Source organism: Poecilia latipinna, unplaced genomic scaffold (genome assembly GCF_001443285.1).
Source record: "Poecilia latipinna isolate Pla-1442-1.1 unplaced genomic scaffold, P_latipinna-1.0 Scaffold27, whole genome shotgun sequence".
Classification (NCBI taxonomy): Eukaryota; Metazoa; Chordata; class Actinopteri; order Cyprinodontiformes; family Poeciliidae; genus Poecilia; species Poecilia latipinna.
Window position 1 is genome coordinate 223264 of NW_015112643.1, and position 16733 is coordinate 239996.

Consider the following 16733-nt stretch of genomic DNA (forward strand, 5'->3'; position numbering starts at 1 on the left):
AAATTTCAAAATGAGATAGATCCAGCCACTTCCACGAGGTCCTGAGGCTCTTCCTTAAAAAAAATCCATTTAAAAACATCAATTCTCTCTCTGGTAATAAAAGCAGAGAGAGCAGTCAGGCTTCAAATTAAAACCCTGTGTTCAGATCACAGGTATCACTCGCAACTAATCCACAGCTACACTATCAATATAACTCTTTGTTAGAAGCAGAGCAGCAAATTAAGATGTCCATTCCCAAGTCCATCCTCCTACAGAGACAAGAACAAGCCAGGGGAGTGAGCAATTGTTAAACGATACTAAAGTTTGGGGAGAGAAGAAAGAAAAGCTATGTTTTTACTTCAGCAGAGAAACTGTGAAAGGGGGGAAAAAAGACTGATGTGAGCTGGGTGCGAATATATGGGAACAGTGACAGCAGATTTTCTCAGATTCAGCTCTAGGGTCTTTAGGCTGCAGGTTTGTGAAGCTTTAACTCAAATCAGGAGAGATTTATTGGTTCACTTCTAAGCTTCTAAACTCAAAATCAATAATCCACCTCTTTCTGTTTCTAAAGATATAGACAGGAAACTTCAGCCTCTGCCAGAATGTAAAGAGAAATAAATGTGTGATCAATTCATTTAATCTCTTACTGGTAACAAATTGTGTTGGTTCCTAGTTTATTTGGTTAGAAAATATTATTTAAACGTTCCCGATTATGCTTTTTCTTGAATTTGTCCTTGTTTATGACTTCTTATTATTGAGGATTCACAACATTTAGACCAAGATAGATTTGAAATTAATATTTACTGTACATTTAATTCCATTTTAAGAAACTTCACAAGGAACCATATTTTTAAAAACTGCACCAAAGAACCAAAACCCTGTAAATGACAACACAAGAAGCATAAGAACCATGCTGACTGAGCTAACCGGCTGCTCTTGCATTTTAGAACTGTCTACTTGTCATTGCATTATGTGTGAAGCAGCAGTTATGCAGAAAACATAATTGGGACTTAAAAATCATCTTGGAAACTCTTCCTATTTTTTATTTTTTATTTTTATTCCTTTATTTAACCAGGTAAACCCCATTGAGATCGAGATCTCATTTTCAAGGGGGACCTGGGCAGAAGTATGCCGAAAACTTATTTTTGGGAGGGATTTTATTGTACTTAAATCAAAGTACACAACAAATAGTAACAATCTGACACACTCACCATGTTATTGCAATGGTGGCAAACTATATCTAAATTGAGATTTATTGATTCTATACAATGGTCTGGCTAAAACCCTGAAATGTATCATTCTAACTCAATGCATGTGTTTCTTATGTGCTAAGCATTAGATGATTCCTATTTATTTTTACATCTGACTCAGATTAAAACTGTGAAGCATGAAGAGATCTGGGACGTGTTCACATCATCAACACAAAGCAATTGGTGAACGCACTTTCTGAACACCTGATGCCTCCAAAAACTGTCAGATCATTTAACGTTGCTGCTAAAAATAAAATAAACTTAACAGAAGCAATTCAACGTTTTAACCACTGAGAAGTGCAAACAAAAATCTACTACTGTTTGTCTCCTTTTTTTTTAATGTTCTGTAAATTCAAATCCCTTTAATCTTTGGCTACAGTATTTATGCATTATTTTTTTTCTTAATGCTTTTTCGTTTGAAAATATTTAATGCTGTCATCTCTTTCTCATGCACTTTCTTCTATTTTTAAGTATCCTAATTAATTGTTAAAATCACTAAATATTTCCTGCTGAGGGAAACTGGTTTTACAAATAAACTTGCTGTCCCCTGTCATGAATAATACAGGCTCCATATCAAAAGTAGGAAGCATTGTATCTTCACTTTAAAGTATTCAAAAATTATTAAAATTATATATTTGTGGCTTTAATTCATTATGGCAAACTTAAATAGCAATGTATGCATTTATTTGCCTTATTAGCAATGTTTTGTTATCCATCTATGTTACAGGAAACACAAATTTTACTTCAAGATTATTTTTAAACTCACACAAAAAGGACAACCCCTAATCTATAAGAAGGGAGAGTGATCCCAGCCCAATGCCCGCTGACTGAACTTAGAAATACTCTTAACAGTGGGAGCTGCTGAATGTTACTGAAGTGGAGCTTTAAAGATTTCCACTGAATTGAATCAGCACCTCTGAGCCCAAGTGTTCAGGCTGCACTTTGCTAGAAACAGCTGGAAACTTGGAGCTGAGCTGTGATTAAAAGAGAAAAAAAAACAAAAAAAAAAACGTAGGCTTGTATTCAAGGTCAATGCGTAGAGAAACCCGACATGGTGTGAAGAGCAGAGCGCCCAAACATGAACGCAATGAGTCATTAGAAATGGCTCGTCATCAAGCCTTCTCCGAACATCACATCTGATTCACAAATCGTGTTTGAAAATAAAATGGCAGACGGGCTTTGGCGTGCAACAGCACTGCTGCGCGGCAGCTGACTGGTGGGAGTCATTAGGCGCAGTGGAGCAAGTGCTTCCTTTCATAATGTCCTCAATGATGCCTTCAAATGCCTCGCTAAACAAATTCAAGAGGGGTTTCATGTACCCTGAGATGGCCTCTCCAGCCACTAGACCAGAACATCACTGAGCCTTTATGGGAGGTTGTTGAGCGCAGAGAGTAGAGTGGATTTTCCTCCTCCGCCATCGCTCAAAGAAATGAAAGCGTCTCGTCGTGACAAATGATACACGTTTGACTACAAATAGATTGTTCAAAAGACTGACATCTGCAAGCAACAAAGCACTCTATTCCTTAATTTATTTTCGAAATGCTGTAGTTCAAAAGGCTGCTTTTATTTATAGAAGAACATACCCTCTATACATGAATAATATCTTTCCAGATTAAATTAGACAAAACCTGTCCTGTCTTTGGTCAGTTAGGATTACCAAAAATTACTTCTATTTGCTAAATGCCAAAACAATCCAGCGTGAGCAACACACTCACATGTTCAAACAATTAAATATAAGCACAAAGAGGACAGAGAATGTCCATATGTCATAACATTTAGCATGGAGATGGATGGAGATGGAAAAACCCTTCAGAAAGGAAAAAGGCATTATTTCAAATGCAACATGACAAGATAGATTAAAGACTGAATATTCACTCAGAAAAAAAAAAAGAAAACCTTTGGAAGTCCTTTGGTCTGATACAAAGGTTTGACCCAAGTCACAAAGTGTGAAAGGATAATTTATGAATACTAAAGAAATGTAAACCTATGTATTTGAAGTTCTATTGCAAAAAGGGATAGTTTTTTAAAATGACCGAAAGCAGGACAACATCAGTGTGATTTAATATTAGTGAAAAAAGGGTTATCTTGCCATATTCTCTTTTTATATATCAGGTTTCAACTAAATATATATGGGAGTTAAATTTAAAAGTAGAGTTTTCTTACACTTTTTCAAAGATCTCTCTAGGACTCTCTTGAAATTACACAATGATGATTAAATCAATAACATAGTTTATACGTCCCAAATGCCTTTTTGGTGTTCCCTCAGTGTGATGAAAGCAGGAGGAAATCGGACGACCGAAACGAAACTCGTGCAGTAAATTACAAAATCTCCTTTCAAAGAGCCAAACAAGTAATACTGAAATGCACTAGTGGCTCATCAATTTCATTCACAAAACCAGCCGTAACAATGAGATTTTCTGAGCAGCAATCTGCACCTCACGCACCAGTCTATGTTACTCCTGTAGCTCGATCAAACACCTTTGTAAATGCCAAGGCTGCAGTGAGAAATCCAGTGAGTCATCTGTGTTATGTTTAGTGTGTCCCTCACTTGGTCCTCTCCAATTAACCATGGTTCCATTATCCCCCCCCCCCCCACCCAGACACAGAACCATCCCCATGGCCACATGATAATTACAAAATCCTCAGTTTTTATTCTGCTGCTAGCTTTATGCCACATTCATGTCCCTTGGAGAGCCAACACAAAAGCCTGTTTACGTCTATGAGGTCTAAAGCTTCGTAATTCCTTATTAATTCTCAGAGATTTCTACAAAGAAACAACAGAAATATGTTGAAGTTGTGTAAAGAGCCTGAAAATAAATGAATCGGTTGTTGCAGCAGTATAATTTCACACTGAAATGAGACAGAAATCAACTACTGAGCACTCATGATTAGGTTTCAAAAAACCAGTGTTAAGGAATAATAGATTGTTTTTTCTTTTTAATAAAAGAAATACTGCTACAATAACAGGAGCACTGTTCTGCTTTAACATTTTACAAGGCTAATGCATGCAGTGAGAGGAACCATAGACTAATATCTTTCCAAACTGATGATCTGTCTCTCGATCATCCAGAGTCTTTGTGTTTTCTACTCATCAGGTCAACCCAAGAGCTCCTCCATGGTCATGAAGGAAAGGTGAACCATGTCTGTGATGGTTTTTGTATTTGCTTTAGATTATCTGAAAAAAAATTAAGGAATAAAAGAAGGTCATTATCCTGATGAAATTTTATCATTTCAGTAGAACAGGATATTTTTATATATATTCTTCCCAAATATAAAAAGCTAATTTGAGCATTTATTTGAAGAAAATTATCAACAGTCAACTTAAGACAAAACGTTTAGTTCTCAAATAAAACAAGATTGTCTTTATTTTGAAACTACATTTTACTAATGTTTCATGTTTTTTGTTGTTTTTGGATTCCTGGGATCACTTAATTCAGGAGTCAACAACCTTTAGAATCCAAAGAGTCGTTTTTAGCATAGAAGTACAAAATGTTTTTTGAGAAGTACAAAATGTTTTTATATCAATTTACACTGTTGTGTAAATTGATATAAAAATGCTGCTATAAACTAGCATTTTGTATTCATTATTTTTATTCAATCACATAGCTATGATCTTTTTTTTTTTTTTTTTTTTAGCTGTTCAGCTATCAAGAGTCAATGTGGAGGTTTTAAAGAGCCACTAGGGGCTCTGAAGCTGGATACTTGAACAATTTTAATTCAGTCAATGCTCCAGCTCTTCACAACAGTCACAGCTGCTTAAGTAGCTCACCACTATCAACGAGACCTGTTGACCCCAAAATAAGCATTTTCTCTGCAGTTCTCTAACAATCAACTTTGGTAGTTTTTTTTTTTTTTTTTTTATTTTCATTTCAAACGGAGCCCCTAAGGGGACATGGGGGAAAAAAAAAAGGAAAGAAATCCCGACTTATTATCGCGAGATCCCGACTTATTATCTCGAGATCTCGAGATAATAAGTCGGGATCTCGAGATAATAAGTCGGGATCTCGAGATCTTGACTTAGTTTCTCGGGATCTCGAGATAATAAGTCAGGATCTCGAGATAATAAGTCGGGATCTCGCGATAATAAGTCGGGATCACGCGATAGTAAGTCGGGATCTCGAGATCTCGACTTAGTTTCTCGGGATCTCGCGATAATAAGTCGGGATTTCTTTCCTTTTTTTTTTTCCTCCATGTCCCCTTAGGGGCTCCGTAATTTCATCCTACTTACTGTGAAGGCCAGTTAAATAAATGTCCTCATTCAGCCTAATGGCAGTCAGCTAAATACACATATACAGCCACAAGGATGGATTTCTCTGCAATGTTCACCAGAGATTAAGCTACTGCATTAAAAACACATTCATTTTCAGATCTTTTTCGCATCTTTAAAGCAGTGTCTGCTAAAGTGGCATGCACAATTCATTCTTAACGTAGTGTCAAACATGTAAAATATTTCTAAATGATACACCTTCACAGAGATTTTATGCAAGCCATTCTCCATGATTGAGCTAGTCGGCTTGATGCATTTTCCCACATTAGCGTTAGTATAGCTCAAAAAAAGATAAAGCCTGGCTTCATCTTTGCTGTACTTGTACCTTGATGTCATTATTGAAAGATTCTGTGTGATGGATTTTAAATAACACAACCGAAGGAAGTGTAGGTTAATGGTATTGCTTTTCGTGCAATCTCTGGCTCTGAGATAAGTATGAAGACACATTATTACTCGTCTACATTACCTAATACCGTCTGTGACATTTCCAAGACAATCAACAAGACTGTGTGAGTGCTGCGTTAACAACATGCCCAATATCCCCCTGTTTTACACAGGGGACAGGGCTCTAAAAGCTGTTGTTGTTTTGTACTCACATTGTGCTTGGTGAGACTGGAAATGTTGCTTGCTATTGCTTGAAGCCAGTCCAAGCAGTCTTCAGCAGTGGGAAACTGTACGACTCCGCTACAAACTCCGTCCACAGCTATGACTTGGAAAGCATTTTTCCTGAAAGCGTCAAAGGAATAAAACATTACAGCAGGAGCTTTCTTTCAGTACATGTTGACATAACACTCATGCATTTTAATGTGTTTCAGGTAGCTATCAGACTCTATTTTACAAGTTGAAAGGAAACAATTATTATTCATCGTCTTCATTTAGTACTCTTATTCCCAACCTTTTAGTTGATTTTTTCCCCCTGTTTTTGAAACAATTAAATTTTATTTTATTTTTTTCTGAGAGCAACACAAATATTTGTGAAATAAATAACACTGATAATAACATGGTTCTTTATAGTTGAAATCTGAAAAAAAGTGACGTTAGTATGTATTCCGCTCACTTTACTCTGATACCCCTAAATCCAGTGCTACCAAAATCCCTTGAGAAGTCACCTAATTAGTGAATAGTCCACCTTTGTGTACAGCTGTTCTGTAAAGGCCTGAAATGTTTGTTAGTTTACATCAGTGAACAATCACCATCACAAATACCAAGAAACACATCTAAACAGCAGAATAGACCAGTGGTAATTCTGCAGGAGCAGCAGAGATGGGAGACTAATGGGTTGGAGGATCTGTTAACAGAGAGCACTCCACAAATCTGGTATGTATGGAAGGGTGGCAAAAAGAAAGAAACTATTGATAGAAAGTCACAATATGGCTCTTTTGCAGTTTGCCCCAAGCCATGCATGGAACACAGTAAACATAATAAGAAGGGACTCTGATCAAATGAGACTAAAATTAAGATCAAAGCCAGATTCCGATCAAAGCATGTTCAAGCGCTCCAGCAGCCCAGACAAAATCCAGACATTTGTCAAACTGAGAATCAGTGGCAAGACTTTGAAATGACGATTTGTGGACACTTTTCCTTTCAATCTGACTGAACTTTAACTATTTCTAAAGACAAATGGGCAAACATTTTAGCCTCAAGATGTGCAAAGCTGGCTGAGATATATTCTAAAGAATCTGCTGAGGGAGTGAATACAAGTAGATCCCTTACTCTGATTTTTACAGAACAATTTCTCCCACTTTATTAAAATGAATGACATTGTGTTGATTTATTGCATAAAATCACCCCCAAAAAATGCATAAAAGACCCGTATTGTAAAACGACAGAATGTGAACTGTTTAACAGATATAATGACTTTTGCAAAGCAGGATATCAACACAGAAAACATAAAAGCAATGAACAAAGATACGTTATATTTATGTCGATGTTTATAATTACACATAAAAATGTATAATGCTGCTTGAAAACTGCTTCTTCATTGTACAAGACCTTCAGTAACAGGTAGAAAAGTTTGCATCCTTAAAATATAACTCCTCCATTAGTTTGTATTTGCTTCTCGACACTGCGGGCAGGAAAGTTTTGCTTACCAAGGCAGAAAACTGCCTTACAGCAGATCTAAACTTGATAGCTAAAACCCATAAATTAACATTCTAATTTTTAGTTTAGAGACAGTAAAGGAACAACAACTTCAGTCTGAACCAACTGTGAGGTTTTAAATGAGATTATATTACTAAATGTTTTATTTGCTCCATCTGTAAAAAAAAAAAAAAACGCTAAAGTCTTAATGTCTTTAAAAAAAAAAACAACACAATAAAAAAGAACATATTTAAAGTCTGTGATGAATGTTTATCATCATTCAGCCACAACGAAAAACTGAAAACCTTGCCTGTAATATGGCCCATAAATCCTAAAAAACTTGTGCAATATCCTCAGCCAGCTGTCATTTAATGGGCTAAAACCGGCCAAACCACAAGTGAGATCCATTAACGTCTAATCCGCAAGATTACTGCATCTATCACTTACAGGGTAATAAAAATGGAAATACATTTATTGACAGCTTAATGGCTTAATACGTCAAGCATGGAAAACTCAACAGATCAATTCTGATGCATATGCCAAGAAACACTGTGCAAATAAAACTTTGGGAACAATTTTTAATGTTTTGATCCTAGTTGACATTTAACAAAGAAACAAAGTTATAAAATATTATTGAATAATACCAGCAATTTTTACTCGCGTCATTCCGTTTTAACAACAATCAAAACAATGCAAATTAGGTTTAGAAGGCAGGTTGGTGTATTCCTTAATGGTTTTGATATTTGAAAACAAGCCAAAAATGTTCACAATTTTATTGTTACAACAGTTTGATAGGTGTTTTGGGAAATGTAATGTGATACAACAACATAAAGTAGTAAAAATTGTGGAAGGAAAGAGGAAAGGAAAAAAAACACAATTTTCAGAATTTTACAAAAGAGAAAGTCTGAAAAGTGTGGATTCAGTCCCAATGAGCCTTCTTGGTAGGACCACCTTTTAAAGCAGCTATGGATTTTGCAGAATGTCTCTACCAGCTGTGCAGATCTAAATACTAAATATTTACCACATTCTTTCTGGCAAAATAGCTCAAGTCAGTTTGGAGTTTTATATCTTGCCACAGATTCTCAGTTGGATTTTGTCTGGACTTTAACTGGACCATTTAAACATGTGGATATTCTTTGATAAAAGCTACATTTGGGCTGCTGCTCACAGTTGTTTCAGTAAGTATCCTATTGATTAATCGATGAATCACTTTAAAAATCTGCAAAGTTTTCATTTAACTACTTAAGCTTATAGAAAGTTTAAAAAGAAAAAGAAGCATTTTATTGTCTAAAAAGCAATAGCTTTATCATTTGTAGAAAAGGATGCCTCTGTAGCTAAAAAAAAATACTGCGTACTGCATAACAACAACATGTGAAAAGCTCAGCCCTTTCTGCTTGACTTGTGTAGAGGTGATCTGTTAACAGTTTTTTCAAATGACTAATTATAATTGGATAGCAAAAGGCGATAATGGGAGGATTGGTGAGGTTAAAACGATACTACTTGAGGAGTTCTGGGTAGAGCATATTTATAAAGTAGGTTTTTCATCTGAAAAAAATTACATATTTTTTGTCAAGTTTTGGCTTAATTGCTGCTCTGAGTGTGTTCCTTCAACAAATGGCCTGTTTTAGAGCCTGTATACTCTAGTTAACAAATATTCAATTACCAAAGTAGTTGGTGAGTATTCCTCTAATCCATTAATTATGATTAATCCGATTACTTATTGCAGTTCTAAACCTTTTCATTGTAACTTTCTCTGAAGGTCCTTCAGGAATTCCTCAGTCTAAACTCTTTTGCAGCCTCTAACAGGTTCTCTTCCAGCATTGTCCAGTATTCAGCTCCATCTTCCCATCAATTCTGCTCAACTTCCCCACAGCATGATGGGGAAGTTGCCACCATATTTCACAGGCGGAATATTGCAAAGATCATAGGGTGATGTGCAGTGTTTGTTTTCTGTCACACGTGTTTTTATATGGACAAAAAAAGTTCCATTGCTGTTTCACTGACAAGCACCTTTATATGTGTCAGGTGTCCCCTATATGGCTGATGTAGGGGAACCTCTTATGGATTTCAACAAATGACTTCTTCTTGCCACTCTGTCATAAAAGGGGCTGCACAGCTAATAATTGTCCTTTTAACAGATTCTCATGCCTGAGCTGTAGGTCTCCTTCACAGTTCACATGAGCATTTTGGCATGCCCCTCTGATTAATGCGTTCCTCTAGCCAGCCTATCAGTACACATACGCCAATGGCTTTGTATTTCAGTAGTGCCATGTTTTTTTGTTTTTTTTTTCCATTTTGCCAATGATAAATTGAAGAGTGCTGTTTCAGACATTTAAAGTTTGGGACATTGTTTTTGATCCTGACTTCTCCAAAACTTTATCCCTAACCTGGCTGTTTTTTTTTTCCTTAGCCTTTCTAGTGTTGCTCCATTTTTAATGTTCCCCAACAAACTTCTGAGGCATTCCAAAAAACAGCCATGTTTCTACTGGGATGAAAACTAGCAGACTCTGTTTACTGTTTACCATACTTCAGAAAGCAATTGATTTTCATATTTTGAAATTGTAAAAAAAAAACAGATCCTTCATTATTTCTTCTAATTTTTGCACTTGTGTGGATTTATAAAATGTATTTAAATCGGTGGTTTTGATGTGGTTAAATAAGGAAAAGGTAAAGTTGAAAAACGTTAAAGTGGTAAAAATAGTTTTGCAAGTCACTGTACATAATTTGTTAAAACAATAAGCTTTTTATATGATCTGATTATGAGCATTATTAAAGTGTTACATGGCTACTATAAATGTTACAAACTGGTAATAACATATTAAATGCTGTGTGACATTTCCAATTGTTCTAAAATATTATTGTAGGACTGTCCTGTTTTATGAAAATAGGTTATTGAGCTGAAGAAGTACGCAAAGGTCTGTTTTATTGCACTTTAGATTTGATCTATGAGGGACCCAAACAGCTCATAAATAGAAGGCAGTTTTATTAGTGGTTTATATTTGTGGCTTAGTAAGTAAGATCGTGCTTACTGCTTTATTTAGTCTGTTTTGTGGGTTTAGTTCAGTTGGAAGCAAAGTAAGCATGTAAAAAGGATGTTGTACTAGATTTGTGAACTACTTACCACACGAAAAGTTCATTTTTATCAAAGAGAGCAAAGTATGACCAAAGAAGCCACGAAGAAAAATCATTTTAAAAAAAAACGGTCTATTTATAGATGGACCTCAGCAGAGTGCTCTGTTTTAAAATCCCCAAGAAAGAGATCTCAGCACAACTTCTATACTGAGCCTTGAAGAATAAAAAAAAAAAATAAAAAAACAGCCCTGTGCTTCAAGATTCTGCCTCACAGCTCACCTGCTAACGTCAGAGCCGGGGATGTACTGCGACAAGCGTGAGTGTAACAGAGGAATAAGGCGCAGGTCCACCCATCTCTTCTCCCACCGAAGCCCCGGAGAAGTGGGCCAGGACGAGCAGGACAACGTGTCCTGTAACAGCGTGAAGGATAAGTTAGAAGAGGATTTTATTTTGTGTGTGTGAGGTCTTACACATATCAAGAGATGCCACTGCTGCAGCTACTGGTGTTGCAGATGTACAAACAGGCTGCAGATTAGAGCTGATTCACCCCTTTTCAAGCGGTAAAGATAGAGTGTCGTGGTTATCAGTGCGCAGTGACAGTCGCATGGAAACAACTCGCTGGTAGTGAGACGCTTGTTGCACGGCTACAGGACAGTTATGGAATCGTTCAGTCACACAGTCTGAGGAGAACAGTAAACAGTACCGTGTTGTTGGGGTGGTAGTTTAAGTGCAGACCGCTGTCACACAAAGGAGATGATGTCCCACTACTCTGGTCGCTGGGAATGCCTAGAAAATGAAGCAAGTACATAACGGCTAAAAAAGAATGTATATATTATTTTCTCCATCTCTCTCATCAACAAGCGCTTGTTACTTTGTTCTGCTCCATTGCTGGCTCCTGCTTTGTGCCAATTTGTATTCAGCTGACTGACTGACGGCCAGTCAACCTGGCCTACATACGCATATAAAAGGATTTTACAAAAGCTTTCATGTCTGATGATGAGCTGAAGTTCTCTCATGAGACACAATCAATTGCACCACAATGAGCAATGAGTCAATTCTTTCAGCTTGGTCTTTAGCGCCTTTTGTGGAGTTCGACACAAGTCTCCTTTCCCGTTTTTCTCTCCTTAACAAAGTATCATCTTTCTTGGTCTCAACACAAACCAAGTGGTCAATTTATTATGTTTAGAAAGACATTGTTGAATTTCATATGCTGTATAAAAAGACACAATCTTGTTTTTTTTTTTTTGTTGTTGTTTTTTTCTGCCCATCTGATATTAAATCAAACTTTTCTGTTTTAGGTCAGTAAGGGATTACAATGTTTCTTTTTTATTTTATTTTATTTTTTTCTGGCATTTGCTAAATGCCAGAATTATCTGTCTTCTTCATTACTTTCTTGCTACCTAAAGCACTATGAAGTGCTTTAAGTGGTCACTGTGACTAGAAATGTCCTATATAAATTCAGTCCATTTACAAAGCTGGTCCAGTCATAGTGGTTCTGTCAAAAGGAGCCAAATATGTAGAAGATTGTACTCCAAATCTTTGAGCAAAACCTTAAATTAAAAGACATTTAAACCATAAATACAATATATGTAACCATCTGACTCTTAAGAAAGTCCAAAAATATATCTAAAACCCATATTATTCTGACATTTAGCAAATCCAAGTAATATTAGTAATCCTAACCAGTTTAAAACATTAAACCTTTAGACTGATTTAGTGTCACACAGAGAGAAAAAGTGAAAGTGTTGTCCATTCACTGTATGTAAACGTCACTTTTATTTTTCTCAAAGAGGCTTGAGTTTATTGTTTCCAGGACAACCACTTCTAGACAGAAAATAAGACCAGCTAAAAATAATCCTGGTTAATTACTTTCCAGTGCTTCAGCGTTTGGTGGAGGGTTCTTACATGTGCAGTCCTCACACAGCGGCAGTTTCAAAAAGGCTGGAGTCTTCTTCAGGAACGACACCGTTAGGGTTACCTCTTCACCTGCGTTTCTCAAAACCTGCACCTACAAGTTACACAGAGTGAAGTTTTTTCTTCACTGGGGTGGGGGGGAGGGTTGCTGAGGATGAGAGAGACATAGCATGGCAGTGTCTAGCTAAGAATGGAAATCCAAGATAAAGGATTTAAAGAAGCTGCATATGATTTCTTACAGTTGCTTATGAGAAGGGATGAAGGAGGGAAAAAAGTGGTTTTACATGTCAAAAAGATGCAAATCATCAAAATAAGACAAGATAAGCTGTTGAAAGAGTCGTTTCTGTGTGAGAAACTATGAAATGTGAGCTGACAGCTTACCACTTCCTCGTGGCGATAGCTTCTGACATTTATTCCATTTATCTAGAAAACAACAGTAACATCAGTTCTCTGAACAACATTTCACCACCAAAGCACTAAAGCTTTCTACAATATGATTAATGAGAGAAGCATATTATAATGCCTTTGGAAAGTATTCAAACTTTTACACAATCTGTGACAATCTAGCTGCAAGTTTCTGGTTGGAATCTAATAAAATGTATTTCACTATGACTGTAAGTCATGCACAAAGTTGCAAAATTGCAAAATGAATGGCATGGTTTTCAATTGTTTATGGATAAAGCTCTGAATGAGTTATGTATTCACTCCCTTAGACTACCTCACCATCAAATATGAGGTCAGTTAGATGTGATTCATTTCACTGAATCATTTTAATATGTTTTGATCTGAGTCATTCTGTTGCAGCTATAGCTTTAAATTTAGTTGCCATACTCAAAAGGTAAAACTTCAAACCAGTTTCTAGACTTGTCTAGTGTGTTCGCCAACAAGTGCGACTATATAAAATCTCAACAGTGGGATTATATTACACCTAGATGGATTCTGATTACTAATTTCTATATATATATATATATATATATATCCTTTTCTTCTACTTTTCTTTATGTGTACGTAGTACTTAGTTGCTCTGTCACATAAAATTTTATAACATTTTAGTTGTAAGATGGCAAAAAAGAAAAACACAGCACTATAATTGTTCTACACCAAAAGGTGTAAATATGAGAGTCATAATTACATGTCTCCCACAGTTACCAAGTGGGACACCATGTGTTATTTCTTTTTAATTAATTCCTTTGGCTGAAATATATGTGATAAATGAGACTTTTGCCCGTGTGGATGAGTAATTATTTCACATAGTTTCCGGGACATGTGGCACATGAATTATTAAATATACCGGGTGTGTTATTTTGCACAATGAGAGGAGAAAACATTAATGTGACATTTTTACCTGAAGGATGCCGTCTCCGATGAAAAGCAGCCCAGAGAGTTCAGCTGGAAACAAACAGAGCAACAACAAACACTTTATAGCAAGCACAAATTAGAGGGGCTGAAACATCGGGAGATGAGAAACATCAACAAAATGGATGTCATACCTTTTTGTTCTTTTGATATTTTTGATATCACAACAGGGATTTTGTGCTCTGCTCCACCCTGTGGAGGCAATACAAAATGAGCTGGAACATAAAGGCAATAGAGTGTCTGATGCTGCTGTTGTTGCAGTTCGACAAGGAAATGATCAATAACACTTGTCCACACTCGACTTGAATAAGTCAGGTTGGGCAGCCTAATCAGCTGAGATCTAAATTACCTTGATGCTGAGACCAAACCCTCCAATCGTCTGCCGTCTGATTGTTACAGTCCTCTCCTGCAGTTAGAGGGAAAAAGATGAGACTAGGCTGCTGTCAGACCTGTCAGGGATCACTCTTAAATTCAAATGTAGTAATAATGAAAGGGCATGAATCAAGATGAAAAAATGAATTTCAAAAGCACTCCATTTACTTTTAACGTGTACTGAAACTGCCAGCGTGGAGTCATATTGTCATATTGTGACTGTTATTTTCTCCTAGGTCCACATGAATGATTATGCCATCAATCTAATTAAAACAAACTAATTAGCAAAGCTTTCTTTGACATGGGGAGATCATGATCTGTTGTTCAATAATAGACAGCAGTGGAACACACGTCACGGTTAGCTGGATGAATGAGAATGAGGCTGTTATTTTTGTCATGGCCTTAACCAAGATCAAAACTAATCTTTACAAATGATTTACAGATGATTTGCCCGTGAGTCTGTTTTCCTTTCAGCAGTCTTCATTAAAATGAGAATATCCTTATTTAAGACAAAAATACTGTAAAATATGGCCTACATCATATTTAATTTGAAATTCTGACTGATATTAAAGTAATTAGGATTCAAAATGTTTTTTTTTTTGTTTGTTTGTTTGTTTTGCGTTCCACTTATGATGGTGAACTCCTAATTAAGAGAGTTTATTAAGAATTAGACACTGGGAGCAATGCAGCTGCCTGTTTTACTCTTTTCATTGTTTTCAGTGATTTAGCTGTGAACTATGTTATCGTTCAAGAAAATCAGACAAAAGCAACAAGAATATAAACTGTTGTAACAAGAATGCCAATCTCTAATACTTAGATATTAGTATTAGCATAGTGGCATAATATTCTGGTCATATGTTTGCAAACACACATTAATGCCATACTGATTGTGGGATTTATTTATTCTTTATTTAACTAGCTAAGCAATCTGGTCATGATTCATTGGTGGCACAAAAATTTTACATAAAACTAATATTATTTAAAAAGCAAAAACTGTGTGCACAGGTTTGAAACTATTTTTCCTTTTTTTGTTTTTCTTAACACAGGGTAATGATTATAAACACAGTTTTATACAACCATTGGCTTCTCTGACGGACACACAGGGGAAACTGCAAATAACCTTATGAGCTAATCACATGTTAGAAGGCTCAAAACATTCAGGCACCTATGTGTGGTGAAGATGGCTTGCTGAAGCTCACTTTGGGGAGCAGAGGGGGTTTAAGTGTATTTTAATGTGTCATGGTTGTTGAGGCCAGATGGGCTGGTCTGAGCGTTTCTGAAACGACTGATCCACTGAGATTTTCCACCATCTCCTGGGTTCACAGAGAATAGTCTATGAAAGAGAAAATATCCAGTGAACGGCAGTTGATGCCTTATTAATGTCATAGGTCAGAGCAGAGTGGGCAGACTGGTTCGACGTGATAGTAAGGCAACCATAGCTCAAATAACTCGTTAGAACAAAGGTATGAGGAATGCTGTCTCTGGACACACAGGAGAATAAATGTTGGGCCAAATGGGCCACAAGAGCAGAAGATGACAAAATGTGCTATCCCTGTCATCAATAATTCAAGTAGGTGGTGGTGCTGTAAAGGTGTGAGATATTTTTCTTAACACAAGTTGGACCTCTTAATAACAACTGAGCTTTGTTGTATGCCACAATTTGAGCATTGTTGTTGCTCATGAATATTCTTGAATATTCTTTATGATCACAGCATTACAGTCTTCTCATTGATACTTCTAGCGGGATTATCAACAATCCCCAAACATGTCAAACTGTTTTTTTTTTGTTTGTTTGTTTGTTTGTTTTTTAAACTTTGCACTTGATTTACTGTTCTCCAACGGCCTCCATAGTCACCAGCTCTCAGTCCAACAGAGCACTTCTGGGAAGCGGTGGAACGAGACATTTACATCATGGATGTGCAGCCAACAAATCTGCAGCTACTGAGGGGTGTTATCAAGTTAATATTGATCAAAGTCTCTTAGGAATTGAATTGTTGAATCTGTGTCATCAAGAATTAAGTACTTTCTGAAGGCAAAATGGGGATCAAGGCGTACCTAATTAAGTAACCGGTTAGTGTAGTCTTACATACCGATACATCCCCACTAATAGAATACAACAGAAAGATGTTAGCTTCTGGCAGAATCCTTGCTGGATATTTAACCGCTCTTCTTGGCAGAAATTGTGGAGTTCATTCTGCAAAAAACTATAGTCATTTCAAAACCAACTTTATTTGCAACCATTGCACTATTAGAACAAATGTCAGCCAACTAGCTTTTTAAGGTAAGATATATTTGTTCATAGTCCTCCAGATCAATCATTCCACCCACATTGTGCAATACAGGAACAACTGACAGCAAAACAGACAATAAGAATTATGCTGCCAATGTCCCGATTCACAGTAGGACCAGTGTTTTTTTTTTTTTTTTTTTTTTTTTTTTTTTTT

The 16733-nt window shown here is 36.4% G+C and overlaps 1 protein-coding gene across 2 annotated transcripts in view; it reads right to left on the minus strand.

Moving 5' to 3' along the window:
* Positions 1–16733, minus strand: part of sntg1 (syntrophin, gamma 1) — a 71126-nt gene that overhangs the window by 25176 nt on the left and 29217 nt on the right. The window contains exons 5-12 of one of the 2 annotated variants that reach the window (XM_015038884.1): positions 14267–14323; positions 14052–14109; positions 13907–13950; positions 12943–12984; positions 12517–12655; positions 11351–11433; positions 10927–11057; positions 6093–6222 (exon numbers count right to left, since the gene is read on the minus strand). In XM_015038884.1, the coding sequence (XP_014894370.1) occupies positions 6093–6222; positions 10927–11057; positions 11351–11433; positions 12517–12655; positions 12943–12984; positions 13907–13950; positions 14052–14109; positions 14267–14323 (684 nt within the window). The remainder of the gene's footprint in view (positions 1–6092; positions 6223–10926; positions 11058–11350; positions 11434–12516; positions 12656–12942; positions 12985–13906; positions 13951–14051; positions 14110–14266; positions 14324–16733) is intronic. The other variant, XM_015038893.1, reaches the window with a different exon arrangement.